The sequence below is a fragment of the Rhopilema esculentum genome, chromosome 21 (assembly GCF_057945365.1).
Source record: "Rhopilema esculentum isolate cy_ngs chromosome 21, ASM5794536v1, whole genome shotgun sequence".
Classification (NCBI taxonomy): Eukaryota; Metazoa; Cnidaria; class Scyphozoa; order Rhizostomeae; family Rhizostomatidae; genus Rhopilema; species Rhopilema esculentum.
In genome coordinates, this window is record NC_142835.1 from 1,039,274 (window position 1) to 1,056,262 (window position 16,989).

A 16,989-nucleotide genomic window follows, 5' to 3' on the forward strand; every position below is an offset into this window, starting at 1 on the left:
CATTAGCTGACAAAATCTGCTCTGTTTATTTAACAAGAATGTGTCAATTCAAAATCCAGCCAATGGGTCATAATTACTAAAAAGTAGGCTTATTAATGTCTAACTAGGAAACTAGGATCTTCCTTATCGATGCGGTAAATGTTTTAGATGCCATTTTATGGCCATCCTTAGAATGTCATACCTCAAATTTTTCTCGTCGCCAATCATGGTGGTGGCTTTCACTAAACCCCTAAGCAATATAAACATTTTGCCCCCTCACTTTCAATGAAGTAGAGACTCCCATGGTACCGAGGTTCGGACCTCAGCTGCCGCTTTACCAGTCAATCTGGCTGCTCAATCAATGATCGGAAAAACATCAACCCTCGTCATTTTCAAACTGCAAGATAACATGACAAGAACTACTTAGATATTTCATAGAGCCCCCCTTGTGAAACTTTTACGACTACATCCCTGGTTGATAAACATAAATTTATATTTCTTTCAATTCTATTTTAGGTTATTTAATCACTAGATTTTCCTCCAAAAATACCAAATGAAAACATTGCCAACCACAGCGTGGGGGGTCTTTGCCCGCAGCGTGAAGGGCTCTTGGCACTTTCCTAAACGCACTACAATCCTTTTTACATTTTCGTGTTTATTATATGCCAAAATAGGCTGTTCGAGTGTCGGTCCATTTTTTCCTCATACTCTCCCCCTAAAAAGGAGTTCGCGTGTTCCCTTTAAAAAAAGAGCCAACGTTCCCGCGCTCTCGTTGAAAAATAAAAATATGTTCCTTTAAACTACGTAGTAATAATGTTCCCATGTAAACAATTTAAGCTGTTCCCGTGTTCCTGTACCATTTTTTGCTATGTTCTCTTGTTCCCGAAAGACCCTAAAAAATAATTCAGTTTGAAAAGTACCACGAAAAGATTGTTTAAAAATGATTCAATTTGCGTTCTTTACTGCTTGTCGAAAGCATTTGAAGACGAGCCTCCCTCTCCCGCCAGGTTGGTTGGCCATCGATTTGAAGGATGATATATAAGTTCAAAGGTCGTGTGTTGTGCGCGCCTTTGGAAGTTGTAAGGACAGGCACGGTAAACATGGAGGTGGTTGTAGAGGTGAAAAATGAGGCGACTGGTGCATATTATCAGGTACCTTCACAATTGCGATCATGCCTTCACATTGACTGTAATTTAAAGCTTTTCCATGTAATTACAAGCATTTATCCATATTTATAGGCAGAAATTAAGAACATTCACAGCGAAGAAGCGACGATTGCCTTCGACTACAGGTGAGTGTACGGCCTTAGTTCGTCTTTGATGCATTTTACTAATAACTGAGGGCCAATTTTCACAATGTCTCATAACATTACTATTTGTGATTTCTTCAAGCAGCCCTTATTTACAAAGGGGCATTTAACTTTCACAATCATGTGTCTGCTGAGATATATCTGTTGTCATTGGACCAAAATGAGCCTTCGGCAAATGAGCTGTGCGTGGTAATTGCACAATTTGGCTGTCGTGGAAAATTATTTCGAATGTTGTTTAAAAGCAAGATGTATCAGAATGGTCTCAACTCTTCATCTACCTAGTAATTCTTGCTAAAATATTAAACACCTATGAATATTTTCATTGCAAATTCCTTGAAGGTCCCCTCATCAAGTTCAACTTTCTAAATATACCTTTCATGCAGAGCAAAATTTTGACAACAATTTTAGTAAAATCATTAAAGTTGCACCATACATGGCAAGGAATATGTTATGATTGATAAAAATCGTTTCAATCTTTCCAAAACTCGCGAGTTGGATCTTTTTGAGGGATCACCATGCTTTTGGAGGAAACCATGTGCATATTTCGAAATCTTTTTTGCCTTAATGCGCATGCTCAAGAGTTGTTTTGATTTTGCCTTTCACGATGTAATGGCCACCCGGAACCTGTATACTTTGTTGTATTTGTAGTAATATAAGATCAGACATTTGAGTAGCCAGCCAAAAGCAGTGATACTGGTTTATCCTTACAAAATTTTTAAAAAACTTTGTTGAGGTCAAATTTTGCCTAAAAAATAATTGAAAAATTATCAAACAAACACTATATCAAACAGATATCAAACAGAAATATTTGAAAAAAAGCTTTGAAAATAGCAATAATTTTGAATCTCAAGCTTTTTGTCTGACACTTCAGAGTATGAAAAGTCAGAATATAGATCAAAGCATTACCCTAGGAAATATATACTGTATTTCCTCTAATGAATGCCGCCCTCTGATGAATGCCGCCCTCTATTGAACGCTGCACTTTCAGCCAAACATTTGGAAAAAACGCCGCGCTCTGATTAATGCCTCACTCTGATGGAGACAGAGATGTTGACATTCCTGGACTTGACAATCTTTTTATCTTTTTTCGTCACATTTTTCTTGCCATTTTTCATTTGACAAACTTTTCATTTTGTATTGAGCGCCACCCTCTGACAGTGGCAAAGTGAGGTACCCAATTTTAGTTAAGGTTAGACAAGTTCCCTTGAGAAAAGTTTTTTTCAGCTATTGTGAAAATACCTAAAAAAGCCTTAGGTAGGCATAAAACTTTTAATAATTTGCAAAAAAATAATTTTCAGAACTTTCTTGAGACATGTTTTGAAGAAGCCTTGGCTTTAAGGGTTAAACAAGTTTTTAAATTCTGAAATCAAAATTTTGATTGTTTTTAACGTTAACTTGCTTTTAAACTCTGACAATAAATTTATTCATATTTACTATTTCAAGAGCAGTTTGATTCGCCTGATTAAACTGTCAAATACTAAAGGAAGGCTTTTCTTAGATAACATAACAGAGTTAGATTTAATTCGCACAACATTATATAAAATGTCTAAATTGTTTTGCTCTGATACATGACAAGATAAATACACTTTCGATGACCCTTTCCTAATTCCTTGCTTAGAGCTATTGTACTTATAAGTACAAATAGTGTTATTTTTATAAGTAAAAAAATTAACGCCTCGTTAGAAATAATAGTGTGCTCTACAAAACAGGTGCTGGGTGTAAGCAAATTAATTTTTCAATCTACCCATAACTGTGTAAGAAAACAGTGAAACTTAGAATTAAGTTGCTATTAGTTCAATAAATAATTTATCAGTTGTTCACAATGATTTGCTTCTATAATGGAAAGAAAGTATCACCTTTCATGGATGAGAAAAGCATGTCTAAGTTAGGAAATCTTAGATTGCTTTGAACACTTTCCACTTCCAAATCAAAAATTATATTCCAGCTCTTAGGAGAAGTCTAAAAACAGATCTTTTCACTGCAATGTGGCCATTAAAATCGAAAGAAAACACATGACTTAGATTTCCTTCAACAGAGAACTCTTTGCAGAAACAAGAGAACTTGGAAGTGACTGTGCTATTCTGTTGTTTTATAAAGTAATCTGTAGTAGTGACAGGGGCAGCTGGGAGAGATTCTAAACTGCTATTAGAGAAAACCGTGGGATCAGGACATGGCTGCTGCTGTTTTTTGCTTCTAACCAAACCCTCTTCAACGGTTGTTTTCAAAATTGCATTGTTTTTTCTATGTTCTACCTCATGGTCATATCTTGATTTTCTTGGCCGCAAGTCGTAGATGCCTTTCCATTTTCTATTTTAAGGCTCTCTATCTCATAGCCATAAAGAGAAAAGCAAAAGAACAAATAGAGAAGGGGGCTATGGCCACTGTCGGAGGTATATTTGATCTCCAGATCAACATGTCCCATTGTCAGACTTATCAGACTTATAATTTTGATTTTGATACTAATCCCAAAAAGATTGTAATGTTGCAACCTGTTTCATAGTTCTAAAATAAACTCAGGCCCTTTTTTCAAATTTTTACTAAAAATGGCCTTCATGGGAATACATCTACTACAGTTCCAAAGTCATGTCGACACATTCAGTCTTTTAATTACAACTGTTGGCTTTGGCTTTGACAGCCTGCAGCATGCAGATAAATATTGTCAGCTTACAGTGAAAAGGCCCTCTGTCCGCAGCCATAGCCTCTTTTTTGCTGCTATTAACGTAGCCTGCGCGCAGACTCGACTGGTTTTCCCAGAGATGAATCTAGTTGATTGGAAATTTAGTTGATTGTCCATTCAATTAAATTCATCTCTGGGAAAACCAATCGAGTCTGCATGCAGGCTACTATTAAAGTCCCTCTTTTAATAGCAAAATCATATCTGCAATTATAGTACATTGAAGGACAAATATTTTTGATAAATACTCATTGTTAACATCCAAAGCCAAAGTATGATTTTTTTCAATTCAATTTAAGTGCAAATTACAAATTTAGATGAAACTAACGTAAGAGCTTGAGAATAAACTACATATTGCTATGCCAAAAAAATAATAATAGAGCGCTATCTTTCATATGTTTAAACAAAGTCGCTGTTGGTGTGTTTATTGTTGTTGTGAAGAAAGCATTGTCTGTGTATGTCCTTACAACCTCCAATGTAAACTAGAAACAGCCATATGATTAATTTTAAACGCAATATGCCACAGGAATGGAAAAGCAAAAGGAGGAATTTTGAATTAGAAGTGATACGGCTAATAGCAAGTTCGCATATATTGGGTCTTTCACAACAGCATGATTGGCCACTTTACGTCACACAAGGAGAGACAAACAAAGGTGGATAAGAAAGTTGCTAATAGGAACCACAAACCTAATAGCAAAATTCCAAGGCTGTGGCTGTAGAATTGGTTTGCAGCTGTCAGATGAATGCGTCAAAATAAGTGTTGCAACAAGCGTAGGAGGGAGGTCTTTTTTTGAAAGGATCAAATCAGTTTCAAGAGTAGCGGCTTCTGCTCACATTACCATTGCCATATCAGGCCATATCATTGCAAAATGGCAGGAAAACAGTTGGCCATCCAAATAAACTGTTTTTGCTGAGGATTTACCAGTTCTAATTTTATTTTAAAGATATATGACCAGTAGATTATGAGAGCCTTTGCTGAAAAAAATTTCTATTAGACTAATAACGCTAATACCTCTCCCAGCCGCCCCTTAGTAGTGGCCAAAGACAGTTTATAAGCTCAGACTGTTTCTTAACTGACTACTGCCTAATCTGCTTGGTACTTTTGTTCCAAAAACAAGCTGGTTACATTTATGGTTGGCTCTCATTACATTGTATTTCTGTATTATCATATTTCCTAGATTTACCAGATTTGATAAAATTGATACATAAGTTATAAGAAATGATGAAGTTTGTCTATAAAAAGTATGCAGTTAGTGTAATATTAATTGTGCATATTACATTTAGGCATGTAAAACAGTAAAATTCTAAGTTGCAACTAGTTTTACACTTATTGAGAAATTTTTCACATACCACATGAAACAGTGAGTGCCAACAAGGTGTGAGCAGCTCTGCTTACATTGCATCAAGCACTCTAAAGCAAACTATTTGACAGTACTTTTCATTTCAGATCCTATATATTACATTTGTAGACCGTCTATTGTCTCATCATTTGATTAACTTCTACATTTTGCAGTCCAGAACAATGGATTCGTGTACCATTAGCTGTTGTACGCAAACCTCCTGCAAAAGTAAGGCAGGCTCTTGATTTCAAAGAGGGAGATGATGTTGAGGTAAACAAGCTTATATTTTCATACGCTTAATTTCCTAATTTAGTATAATTCAAGTTTGTAAGTTGTCAGGAAAGTCTTGAATGTAAAGAGAGACACAAAAGCAGCTTCTATTTTTTTCTAAACATGTTAACTGTGTTATTTGTATTAACAGTATTGTTAGATGTGGAGCAACTTATATGTGGATACCAAAAGCAGGTGTAGCCTACTTGTTTGTATCAATTCCCTGGTCCTTCCTGGCACAAATGTTCTGAAGACATCATTTGTGTATGATATCCTTTCAAAATATCTTGATGATTTTATTTATTCTCATGTCAGGTAAGTCATTATTCTTTCTCTCAAAGGTCTTCTCAAAAGCAGCAGACAATGAGCCATTTGGTTGGTGGAAAGCAAAAATTGTCACACAGAAGGGAGAGGTTTGTTCTGTATTATTCATATTCTGTTTTGATATTTTCATTGCCCAAGGAAACAGAACATCATTCCCAGTATGTTGTTAATGGTATGCACTTTTTGCAACTTGCAGCTCCAAGTTTTATGCATCAGGCAAGACTTGCATGACAGACCAGCTGACATTGGTAACTAAGTAATAGTTGATAAAAGCACATTAAATTATCAGATAAATAACTTTCTGTAAACACAATTTTTCTGTTCTTCATTAGTAATGTCTTTGCAAAATCAGAGCAAGATATTTTTAAGTCAAATTATAGAAGAACAATAAAAACAAAAGAAAGCTCTAGAGAACATACCACCTGTAAGTCCTCGATTGAGCTCCAGCCTTGAAAAAAGCCCATCCTCCCTGAAATAACCCCCCCCCCTTAAATGCTTATTTTGCAAAATTAGTGGTCAGGGTATTTACAAGGATTTATGGTAATACAATACAATTGCTAGATGTGTAAAAGTAAAAAGATGTTTTGTTGCATCGAAGAGGAGAAGAGATGAGAAATCAAGGAAATAAAATGTGACCGTATGTCTGCAATTGGACTGTCTGCAATATTGTATATTGTTTTTAAATTAGATCAGTAATTAGCCACTGTTATTTATTAAAATTGCTTGATTACTAGCATCATCAAATATTGAGCAATCTGTTCTTTTTTAATCCCCACCATTCTTCTTTCTTTCAGAATTATTCAACATGTACCTGTTTCTCCTTTTAATCGGCTCTTTTCTTCCTTGTACCCATGCATTCAAGTTTTGGTACATGAAGATATTCAATGCTGTGTATGCATCGTTTTCTAAAAGCACTAACTAAAATGCCATAACAAAGTACAATTAAAGACTGTTAAGCTATTAAGATTGCAATTTCATACAAATCTAGGCAAACAAAGCCATCAGTATTATTCAATTCCACTGTTTTGTTTGATAGCTGCTAGATAATTTCCAGTGTCAACTAAAACAAGATAATATCCTGCAGGCACTACTTGGAACTGATTCTAACATGTTGATTTTTTGAATTGCAGCTTTTCGTTGTAAAGTTCAAAGGCTTTGATGATTGTTTCAATGAAATAGTCCCAAAAGAAAGGATACGTCCAGTTAACAAGAAGTGAGTTTTAAAGTAGTTAAAATTTACGGATTAGATTTGCACCCTCACTTTAATTTCAGTTACGCATGCTCTAAAATTTCAATGCCCCTTTGATATTTTTTATAGCAATTCAATATCAAGAGACATGTATTACAAGTGTATGATCGATGTTCCTCAGGACTTAAAGCAGATGTGAGTAACCTAACTATACTATACTTTGGTTCCTGGTTTTCATAGGAATAATTTTTTTCATTTTGCACTCGAAATAAAAACACCTTTTGGTATAAGATTTTCTAGAAAAGATCAGCAGACAGGCCAACTCTCGTTGAATAACAGATTTTAATAGGCCCAAGTTTCATTTGAAATTTAGGAGCTTGCGAGAAATATTGGACTTGCTGCGCAAAGAATTGGGCACTTGCTTATGGAAATGCTGTTCTTATTTTGATGCCTTCCCAGGCAACAATGCACAATTTTCATCCAAGGATAATCATGATGCGAATCTAACTGAGTGAGTTAAATGAATATTTAATTTGTTATCATCACATCTTGATCAATAGGTGCAAAGATTCAAGTGTCCACGCAGAATTTCAAAAGCAATCTGGAGCGGTGTCAGTGGTTTTCCACACGGATTTGAATGTTCTTGTTGTCCTGGTACCAATACACTTACATTTTCTGTCAAATTTTTCTTTATCTTGTTAGATTACATTGATCTAAGCAAACTTCTATCTCGGGAAAACGATTTTCCGAACGGTTTTTTGCTATTCCTCGATTATCCTGTAATTATGTCAACCTCTGCTGCTGGAATAAGGTGTGAAATTTTGGCTTAATATCCCAGAAATCCCAGTTTTGTATTGCTATCTGTTGATTTCATAGAGACAGACATGTATGGATTTGATTGGCCCCGCTTCTAGCGAGTGCAGCTCTAGTCAAGTCTACATTGGGTCCTTGTCAATAATTTCTTGCAAATTCTCACTAAACCCTTACTGCTTTCTCCCTGTTTGGCATTCCCACTTGAAGTCACTGCGTTGCATCCTTCTTGGCTGGATAGATGATGGTTTCTTCTCACCAATACTCGAAAACAATAGCAGTTAATTTTCTATAGTTGTTTGTTATAATTTTGTTTAGTAACTTATTCAACTAGGATGCGTAGGAAGTTTGATTAGGCGGTTCCGACGCAAGTTGCTCATAAAGTGCTCCGATTTTTGGAAGCATGCAATCGAAAATTGGAACACCCCCTTAATTTTCAAACCCTATCATGCAACGTAGCCGTTTGCAGTATCTCCAACCACCGAACCATTAATGGAAAATTCCAGAAAAATTATCAACATGTTTGTGATTTTTTCGGCAGTCCACAAGTGAAGAAGCTATCAAACGATCTGCTATTCTAAGTGAAATGCATTTCAGAAGTTTGAGAACAAAGCTGCTTCTGCAGACAAGAAATGAAGAAGCATCATTCCAACTTGAGGTAAGGACAGTAAGCTTGAGGTAAGGATAAATAAGCAATGCTATCAAATGGATTTTCATGTAAAAAACCAACAAAAGCGCGAAAAACAGTATTTGGGAAGAAGAAGGATTCAATTTTCCTTGCAGTCTACATATTACAGGACTTAACAAATTTGTGTAAGTTTTAAAAACAGCAACTTGATCTATTGAAAATATAATGGTTAAAGCCCTAAGTGTAGAGAGAAGATAACCATTATGGTTTTAAAAATGGTTGGTGATAACGATTATTTGTATTGCGCAAAAAAATGCGCAAAAAATGCCAAAGCAGTACAACTTAGCGATTCTTAGATTTGTGGGGGCCTCAAAGTATTGAGAGTTAACTGTACCTAGATCTTTATTGACATAAATTGATTTTGGTTTCAGTTTTTATGTCTTGTTAGCACGGCATACTACCAAGCTAGGTTTTCAAGAAGTTTTTGCCTTAATGAGGCCTGTTGATCGTAGATTCAGCACAAGTGAATTGACAATGATTCGTCCTGGCAAAATCCCTCTCAGTGTTCATAATTTGCCTAATCCTTCTTTATCTTCATGTAATTTGGCTACTCTGTAAGAAAGGCTTGCTAAATTCAACCGTAGCTTTCTTCTGCGAACATCGTTTCGATACTTGGATGCTGTGCTTGTATTGGAAAAATTCTGCCTACTCAGATTTGTTCCTGTAGATTAATTCAAATTTTCTTATTAGAATGCGAAAAATCAACCACATCAAGGTAGCATCTTGGAGCAATTGAAGTTACCTGAAGATCTTGTCGGGCTTGCCATTGGAGCACAGGGTGCTAACATCCAGGCTGCCAGGAAGATTCCCGGAATCATCGCTATCGAAGTGGATGAACCCAAGTGCACGTTCCACATTGTAGGAGAGGTATCGACACAATTCGTTTGATAATCTCATACATCTAAAAACAGTGAACAGTAACAGTCAGGGCAATGTTTCCACAGGGCCTCTGTTGAAAATTCAACATCAAGGTTGTTATGAATGAGAGGTTGGGACATCCGTTTAAAAGAGCCCAGGCAAGCGCGCATGTCTAATCTAGAATTTATCCCCTCCTCTGAATCAGATTAAGGGTGTATTCTTTTAATAGCAGAAACATCAACTTTAATTTGGGAAAAGGAATTGGGAAATCACAGTATTGTTTTTTTAGGACTTCAGCACTACTATGGTGAAGTCTTACTGTTGCGTTGGCTGCTTTTTAAAGAGGCTGCAAATTTGCACTAATTAAAGATTAAATCCAGAGGCACAAGACAGCCATGCCTTTGCCTGCAATGCCACAAAGGATTTGCGTGCATTTTGCTAGTTAGAAGCATTGAAAATAATGAAAAATTGATGGAAATGTTTTCTTCCAGAATAAAGCGTGTATCAAAGAGGCTAGAAAGCTGTTAGAATTTGCAGAGGATATAATCTTTGTTCCAAGAGTCTACGTCGGTAAGTGTTGCACCAAGTACTGGTAAAGCTTACTCCGATTTTTTTTCAAACTTTTTCCCTGCCCTGGTTTATTGATTTGTGCATTTTCATAATTGATAATCCTGAAGTGACAATAAATAGGCTATCCAGTTTTAGATTTTGTAGACTTAGAGCTGTCGTAACTAAAGCACATTGATTAAACAGACCCAAAAACGGGAAAACCAAGGAACTCTACCGATATTTTATCGCTTAGAGTTATTAATGGGTCGCACGCTTTTATGGCACGCTAGTTTAACTCATAGTAGACCTTCAACGGATTGTTTGCTTCTATTTCACTTAGAATAGTGTCACTTCCATCAAAAGATATATGATTTTTTCCACTGATTTCGTTGTTTTCTGTTAACAGGAAAGGTTATTGGGAAGAACGGTCGCATAATCCAAGATATTGTTGACAAATCTGGGGTTGTACGAGTGAAGATTGAGCCGGTATCTGACGAGCAGTCTGCCGAGGAAAAGGAGGTATTGCTCTTGCATTCGACTTCCCCGTCTTTATTTTGGTTCTTTCAGTCTGATCTCATCCAAGATCAAGTGATCTACTGAATAAGAACTTTGTTTTTCTAAGATAAAGAGAAAAGTCATCAAAAATTATTTTCAATTTTGTAAATCTGAAAGTTTGTTCTGTTTTTTTCCAGAAAGATGTACCATTTCTGTTCATTGGGACACTGGATAGTATATCTTTGGCCAAAATGATGTTGCAGTACCATTTAGCTCATCTTAAGGTTAGTGCCATCGGTCATTGTATACCAACATTCTCAAGGGCTGACAACATGCTATTACAGAACAACATATGTCTGAGCGGCAAGAGCTGCTAAACTATACATTGATAAGACGATTTTCAACATTATGGCATTTTAAGTTATGCATGATGGTATTACATCAATAGACGTAAGTACTGCTATAACTGTATACCTTAGTCCCTTCAAATTTCGCCTGTCTTTATTTTTCGCCCCGGAGCGGGGCGAGAATTAAAGGGGGCGAATTATGGAAATATTTAATGGGGCGAAAATTAGAGGTAGCGAAAATTAAAGGGTCCTTAAAAAATCTATTTTCTATAATAGAACCTTAGTTTTTACGGCCTTCAAGAAAACTTCAAGCTTCCATCTTTGCGCGCGTTAAATTTTCATCCTGCGTTGATCGCTTTCACTGTTACAGTCCTCATTTAGTGACTTTCTGGGAAAATATCCATACTGAAGGTCATAAAAAAGATTTCTTAATCCTAAAAATTTTGGTAAGATATGAATGGTTGTTTATTTGAAACTCTGCTTTTGGCATTCTAGGATGTAGAGAATCTGAGACAGGAAAAAGAGATTATTGATAACCAGCTGAAGGATCTTGGGTTCTCACCTACATCTGGTCCGCACTTTCCACCCCCGGCAGAGATGAAACGTCAGCATGCTTTAAGCGTTGGCCAATCGGATTTCCACGTTCGAGATAGAACGCAAACAGTGGATAGCTATACTGGTGACCTTACCGAGCTACCCGTCTACACAGGCTCGGATCATTACAGTAAAAATCGCATGTCGATGTTGTCAAGGATACGAACCACCAGCGAAAGTGAAGGCGTTAGTTCGAGGAAACCTGATACGGTGTGTGTCATGAACTTTGCCATCAAAGTGGCTTTTGACCTTTCGTATCTCGATTGCAAGTTTTGCCTGGCATTGAAATAGATGTAGTCGTAGATGAATTTCATAGCAGCCCTTATGGCTTTAATTTATGGCGCACACTGGGGGCCTGTATAATATATTTACTTGTTCCGCGGTACAGATTCCAACTTTCAAGGAGATAACTTCATTTCAAATAACATATCATTTCATCAATCAAAATCACTACTACACTTCAACAACTCACAACCAATCTAAATAGAATAGTTTAAACACTCCCTTATGTTACAATTAGTGAACGTATCTATGGCTATCAAAATAAACAAACAAACTGTAGTTAGTATTGGGAATACAATCAAAAAGAAATAATTTAAGTAAATTTGATACACGCTGAATTTCCCACGAAATAATATAAAAGAACTGTGAACGCATTATGGTAAATTATCCTCTAATTAGTTGAAAAACAGATATGCGCAGTTACATAAACATACGCAGTAACAGCAAACTTACACAACAGGGCCGACACTTGGTCAAATATTGGGGGGCAAGCCTATTGTTTTAATAAGATGACGTCACATTTTCCCACTGTTTTAGCACAAAAGACTTTTGTCTTGCAAAGTATTGGGAGTGACCGCCTCGCCCCCCCCCCCGCCCCCCAGTGTCCGCCGCTGACGCAAACTCGTTTCCAGGCGGCCTGTGATTCAAGCTGTTAATTGAGTCTTACAGATAATAAGTATTCCAGGATCTGTGTTGAATGTGCAAATAAACAGCACACCATTTTGTATGTTCATATATTGAAATTATTATGAGTAAAGGGGATTTTGAGTTAAGATAGACGTCTTTTAAGAGGAAGAATAGTGGCAAATGTTAAATTTTGTGCCAGTTAACGATTATATGAGTATGACCGTATTAGTTTTTCTTAAACGTCACGTCACAAGCGTTTTTGTTTCGTTTTTTACGATTTATGTTTTTAAACATAATGAATTTATGTTTATAAACATAATTGCCACGTGTATTGTGAGAAGAATATGTTTTCTGTTAAATTCCAGAGTGGAAGAACTTCCCCACATGGTGGCAAAAACTCCCCCGAAAACATCCCTCCAACCATATCTGAAGTTGATGCTGATGCTAAAGAGGACGCCCATCCGTACCTTGGTGGTGGCATGGGGAGAGGTAAAATTGGATCAAACAGAGGTGCCATTGCCAGTAATCGAGGAGGTAGAGATGACACAAGAACGAGAAGGACAAGCGAAAGTGAAAGAGACAAAGCAAACAGAGGTAAGCGTATCCTGTTTGAATGGTTTTCCTCAATTCTTGCTTATATGTCAATAGACAAAGCTGCCTTTTGTGTTAACTTGTTGTAGCAGTAGATAGGGAAATCCTAGGCCTGTTTTCTCAATCATAATCTGCTACCCCGAGAGTCAGAGTTTCCATAATTTGTCTCGGAAATATAGTTTAGATATAGTCCATGGTAGTTTGCTGCTGGTCAGTTAACACGGCACACGTTTCAACCAGCATCGTTCTATTACACTTTTGTGGAATACAATTCCATTACACTTCCATAGAAGAGCAAGAAAATGTGCAGTGAATACAGAAATGTTTATACTTTTTTGTCAAATACCTTTTATTTTTAAAGTATTTTTGTACAACAGTGCATAATCCAGGGAGGTTCACATCTTTCCTCCGGACAATACCCTAAAGTCTTAAAGCCTCCTTAGAAAAAAATGAAAATAAAACCGGGGTTCGGAACCTTGGTTTCTTTTTTTCTCACTTTCCTTCCTCACATTTGTTTTTAACCGGGTGACCGCCATGTTTCCTGGGACAATTTTAAGGATGAGGGTATGGGTACGAAAACGCTACCTGGGAGGGGGTACGCTGATTTGAGTTTGGGGTTGTGCTTAATAAGCTCTCAAGGAATATTTTCCACCAATGTAAAACAACAAGATAACCTGATTTTCTTCGTCCTTTCTCAGATCAAGACTGGAGAAATCGAGCTGAAGAGTCAAAAACAGATGGTACGCATCCTTCCTTTTTCTTAGATTTGGATCCATAATTGAATTCTTTAAAATTTAAACGACACTTGCCATATTGTCAAGTGTACAAAAATAATTTGTTATATTTGCATTCATTCTTCTTAAACAATTAAGTACTGTGTAGATATCTAGCCCCCATCAACAGCTTATCGAATTGATTTTGAAACAGTGCTTCATGTAACCAGCCCATTTTTGTGCCAGTTTGTGATTTAGATTCAAGTCATTTTAGTCTTATTCCTTTTCAAAGCCTTGTAATAATATGTGATATTTCTTTGAAGTCCATAAACTTCAAGATGAGGACAGAAGGCGACGAACCCAGAGTGCTGGCGACCTTGAAGAGAGAAGAGCTTTTGGGAGATTGGATGAAAGATACGTTTCAAGACCCGCGTACGGTAAGTTTGATGGCAGCGGAAAATCTGAGCATCATCAAAATCAAAACAAGACTCAAGATCAGAAAGAGGCTGAGGCAAAACAACAGAATGATGCCAAGGGCCAACAAGGGAAGAAGGGACCAATGAACGAAAAACAGCCAACAAAACATCAAAACTCATCCCCAGTCCACAATCGTCAAACTGGAAGACAATATCAGCAGTTTCAACAACGTAGTCAGCATTGCCATGTGCACCAATCCCATGGGCACCTACCACACGGACAGCAACCACACGGACAGCAATGTCATGGGCACCAACAGCAAAAGCAACACGTGCGTCAGAATCGAAGAATTCAAAGAAACGATGGCAAGCAGTCTGAGAGTCAGGAAAATAAAGCGAATGGAAACAAAGCTAATGGCCAGAATAAACATAAAAATGGAAAACCTAATGATACATCAGCAAATGGTAAGTGTGTTTGCGGTCTGTGTTCTTGATTCTAAGCATTCACTTCAATGAATTCCTAAATTATTTATGAAACCAAGCTCAGGATTGGCACGCTTGTTTTTTTATTATTTGTTGTGGATTTTAGTGCTTAAAGTTTCTTAAAGTTTGTATTAAATGCTAAAGCGCTACTCGAATATCAGTACCCAGTCTCTGTGTATTTAAGTCATCCCTGCATCGAATTAAATTCATTAAAAATAGCCGGAGTTGATAGCCGAGATTCCCTTTTTGAAAACTTGAACGAAAATCACCTCTTAACCAGTGGCGGACACTTGGGGGAGGCGACCGCCCCCAATACTTTAGAGGACAATGGTCTTTTGTTCTAAAGTAATGGGAAATGTGACGTCATCTTATTAAAACAATAGGCTTGCCCCCCCCCCCCCCAATATTTGATCAAGTGTCCGCCCCTGCTCTTAACTTACTACTTGCTATTTGTAGGCAAGCAGAAAATCGAAGCAAGTAACACAGTAAAAGCTGCTGAGGACGAAAAGAAAGAGACCCAGACGAACAAAGAAAGCGCTGCAGAATCAAAGAGTGGGTCAGAAAGCGAAGCAAAAGACGGAACGGCGTCCCAAAATTCGAAACCCTCAACAGCTAAAGATGAGAAGCCAGCTGATTCAAGCAGTGTCAAGAAGGCAAGCAGTGTAACTGATCAGACTGTGACAGTTGCGTAGATTTTGTCGTAAAGATTAATAAAATTGTCTTTGAATAAAACGGTGCTAGGGCAACATGTTTGGTACTTGATAATATATGGTACTTAAAGTCCCCCGGGCAGTATTTCAGTTAAGTTAGCATTCTTATGTTGGTCTTTTTTTGTATGTACTGTAAACCGAGAGCAAAATTTTTGCAATTTAACATCTGTGATCACGACTAATTTCTGTTGAAGGTTGTGAACTTAGTTTGAAATATCAAATAGTTAACTAAGAAATTTTGTGATGGATATCTATGCAAGCGAGCATTAATTGTCCTGCCAGCAAATACCCCTAATGTGAAGCTAAAACTGTCAATTCTAGAATCTTCAAGATTTAGTTTCATGTTTCAAAATTCATGTTTTTTATCTTATGCTGCTCTGACAATCAGTCTAAGACATTCTGTTGTACCAATTACCCAATACTGCTCTATATTTAATGTTTTTACAATCTGTGTGTCTGCGGAGCCATTTAGGCCAAATGTACTAAGGCAAACTCTGTAGATCTCGAATTATCTTTGATACATGCACCATAGCTGAAATGGTTTAGAAATAACCGTTGATGTCTTCCTGTTCTAGGCTTTAAGCTTGTCAAACACCGTACGTTTCTCCAGGGCTGGATGGGTTCTCATCCTGTAAATACTTTCTACCAATTAATGTCTTGTGTTGACCCATACACTTAAAGCATCTGTTTTGAACCCTGTAAATTTTTACGTCTTTATCAAATATGTATCTCTTTCTGTATACAAGAACATTGTGTTTTTAAGGCCATGGCATCTTTTTTGGCAGAATTGCTACGTTGTTTGATAGCAAATTTATAACCCAAGTTGCTCGAAAGAAGCTAAAAGCGCCTACTGAAAAATTGTGCATCTACTCATTTTATTAGACGCTTTCTAGTCAGTGTTAATCAGGTTCCTAGGCAGTTGGCTTCAGAAAAGAAGGTTTGGCAGGCTGGAGGCGAGCCATTGCTCAACAACATGAATGAGAAAGAATAATCTTTTGCTCTCTACCCAGCATCCCAACCCACCAACCCCCACCAAGATAAATCTTCTTTCCGATCGCCTCAAGTCGTCCTCAGATTTTTAGATATTTTGTTCCATTATTTCTTAATAAGAAACTCTATGCAGTGATGCAACGCTTACTTTCGACTGAGTTAAATTGGATCCATCTTGTCACCTTCAGTTCATTCAAGTTTTTTGCGACTTACAGTTTCATTATACCAGTTATCCTGCCAAAGAAAATGTCATTCAATATATTTTACTCTGTTGTGTCTTACGTTTTTTTAAAAAGGAATGGAAATAAAAACGAATTGTTTTAAGAGGTCGAGATATGATTGTATTGTCTTTGAACTTAATTTTGGAGAATACTATTAACGTCTTTTAAAGTAATAAATTGAATTGAAAGAAAAGATTTTTGGTTTCAAAGAGAATAGCCATTTTCTATTTCGATGAAACTAGGCAACTTCTATCTTGCGGAACAACATGAATCTAGGAAAGCATGACTGGTCTTTGGGTTGTATTTTCTACCTAATATGTAGTTAAATTATGAGCTGTTTTACGTCAATCCCTCTTGAGAAAGAGCAAAATTTAATGAACATGCTTCAGCAACGTTAATTTCTTGCAACAACAACGTTACCGCACATTCTTTAGCTAAGAGGGTTCAATCAATTAATTATTTTTATATCAATGCCTTACATCCTGTGGTTTTCTATAAAAGGTACTGTAATAGTTTATCGAATTTCATTA

The 16,989-nt window shown here is 36.8% G+C and overlaps 1 protein-coding gene across 1 annotated transcript; it reads left to right on the forward strand.

The window, feature by feature from the left end:
* Positions 1 to 1,022: 1,022 nt before the first annotated feature.
* LOC135684447 (fragile X messenger ribonucleoprotein 1 homolog) lies at positions 1,023 to 16,010 on the forward strand. Its single transcript, XM_065200019.2, has 17 exons — positions 1,023 to 1,130; positions 1,218 to 1,270; positions 5,476 to 5,572; positions 5,914 to 5,985; positions 7,027 to 7,109; positions 7,215 to 7,280; positions 7,646 to 7,739; positions 8,437 to 8,553; positions 9,274 to 9,450; positions 9,933 to 10,011; positions 10,397 to 10,509; positions 10,683 to 10,769; positions 11,328 to 11,636; positions 12,701 to 12,929; positions 13,625 to 13,666; positions 13,963 to 14,520; positions 14,995 to 16,010. The coding sequence occupies exons 1-17, from the start codon at positions 1,080 to 1,082 to the stop codon at positions 15,228 to 15,230; spliced, it is 2,463 nt and encodes an 820-aa protein (XP_065056091.2). The 5' UTR covers positions 1,023 to 1,079; the 3' UTR covers positions 15,231 to 16,010.
* Positions 16,011 to 16,989: the final 979 nt, after the last annotated feature.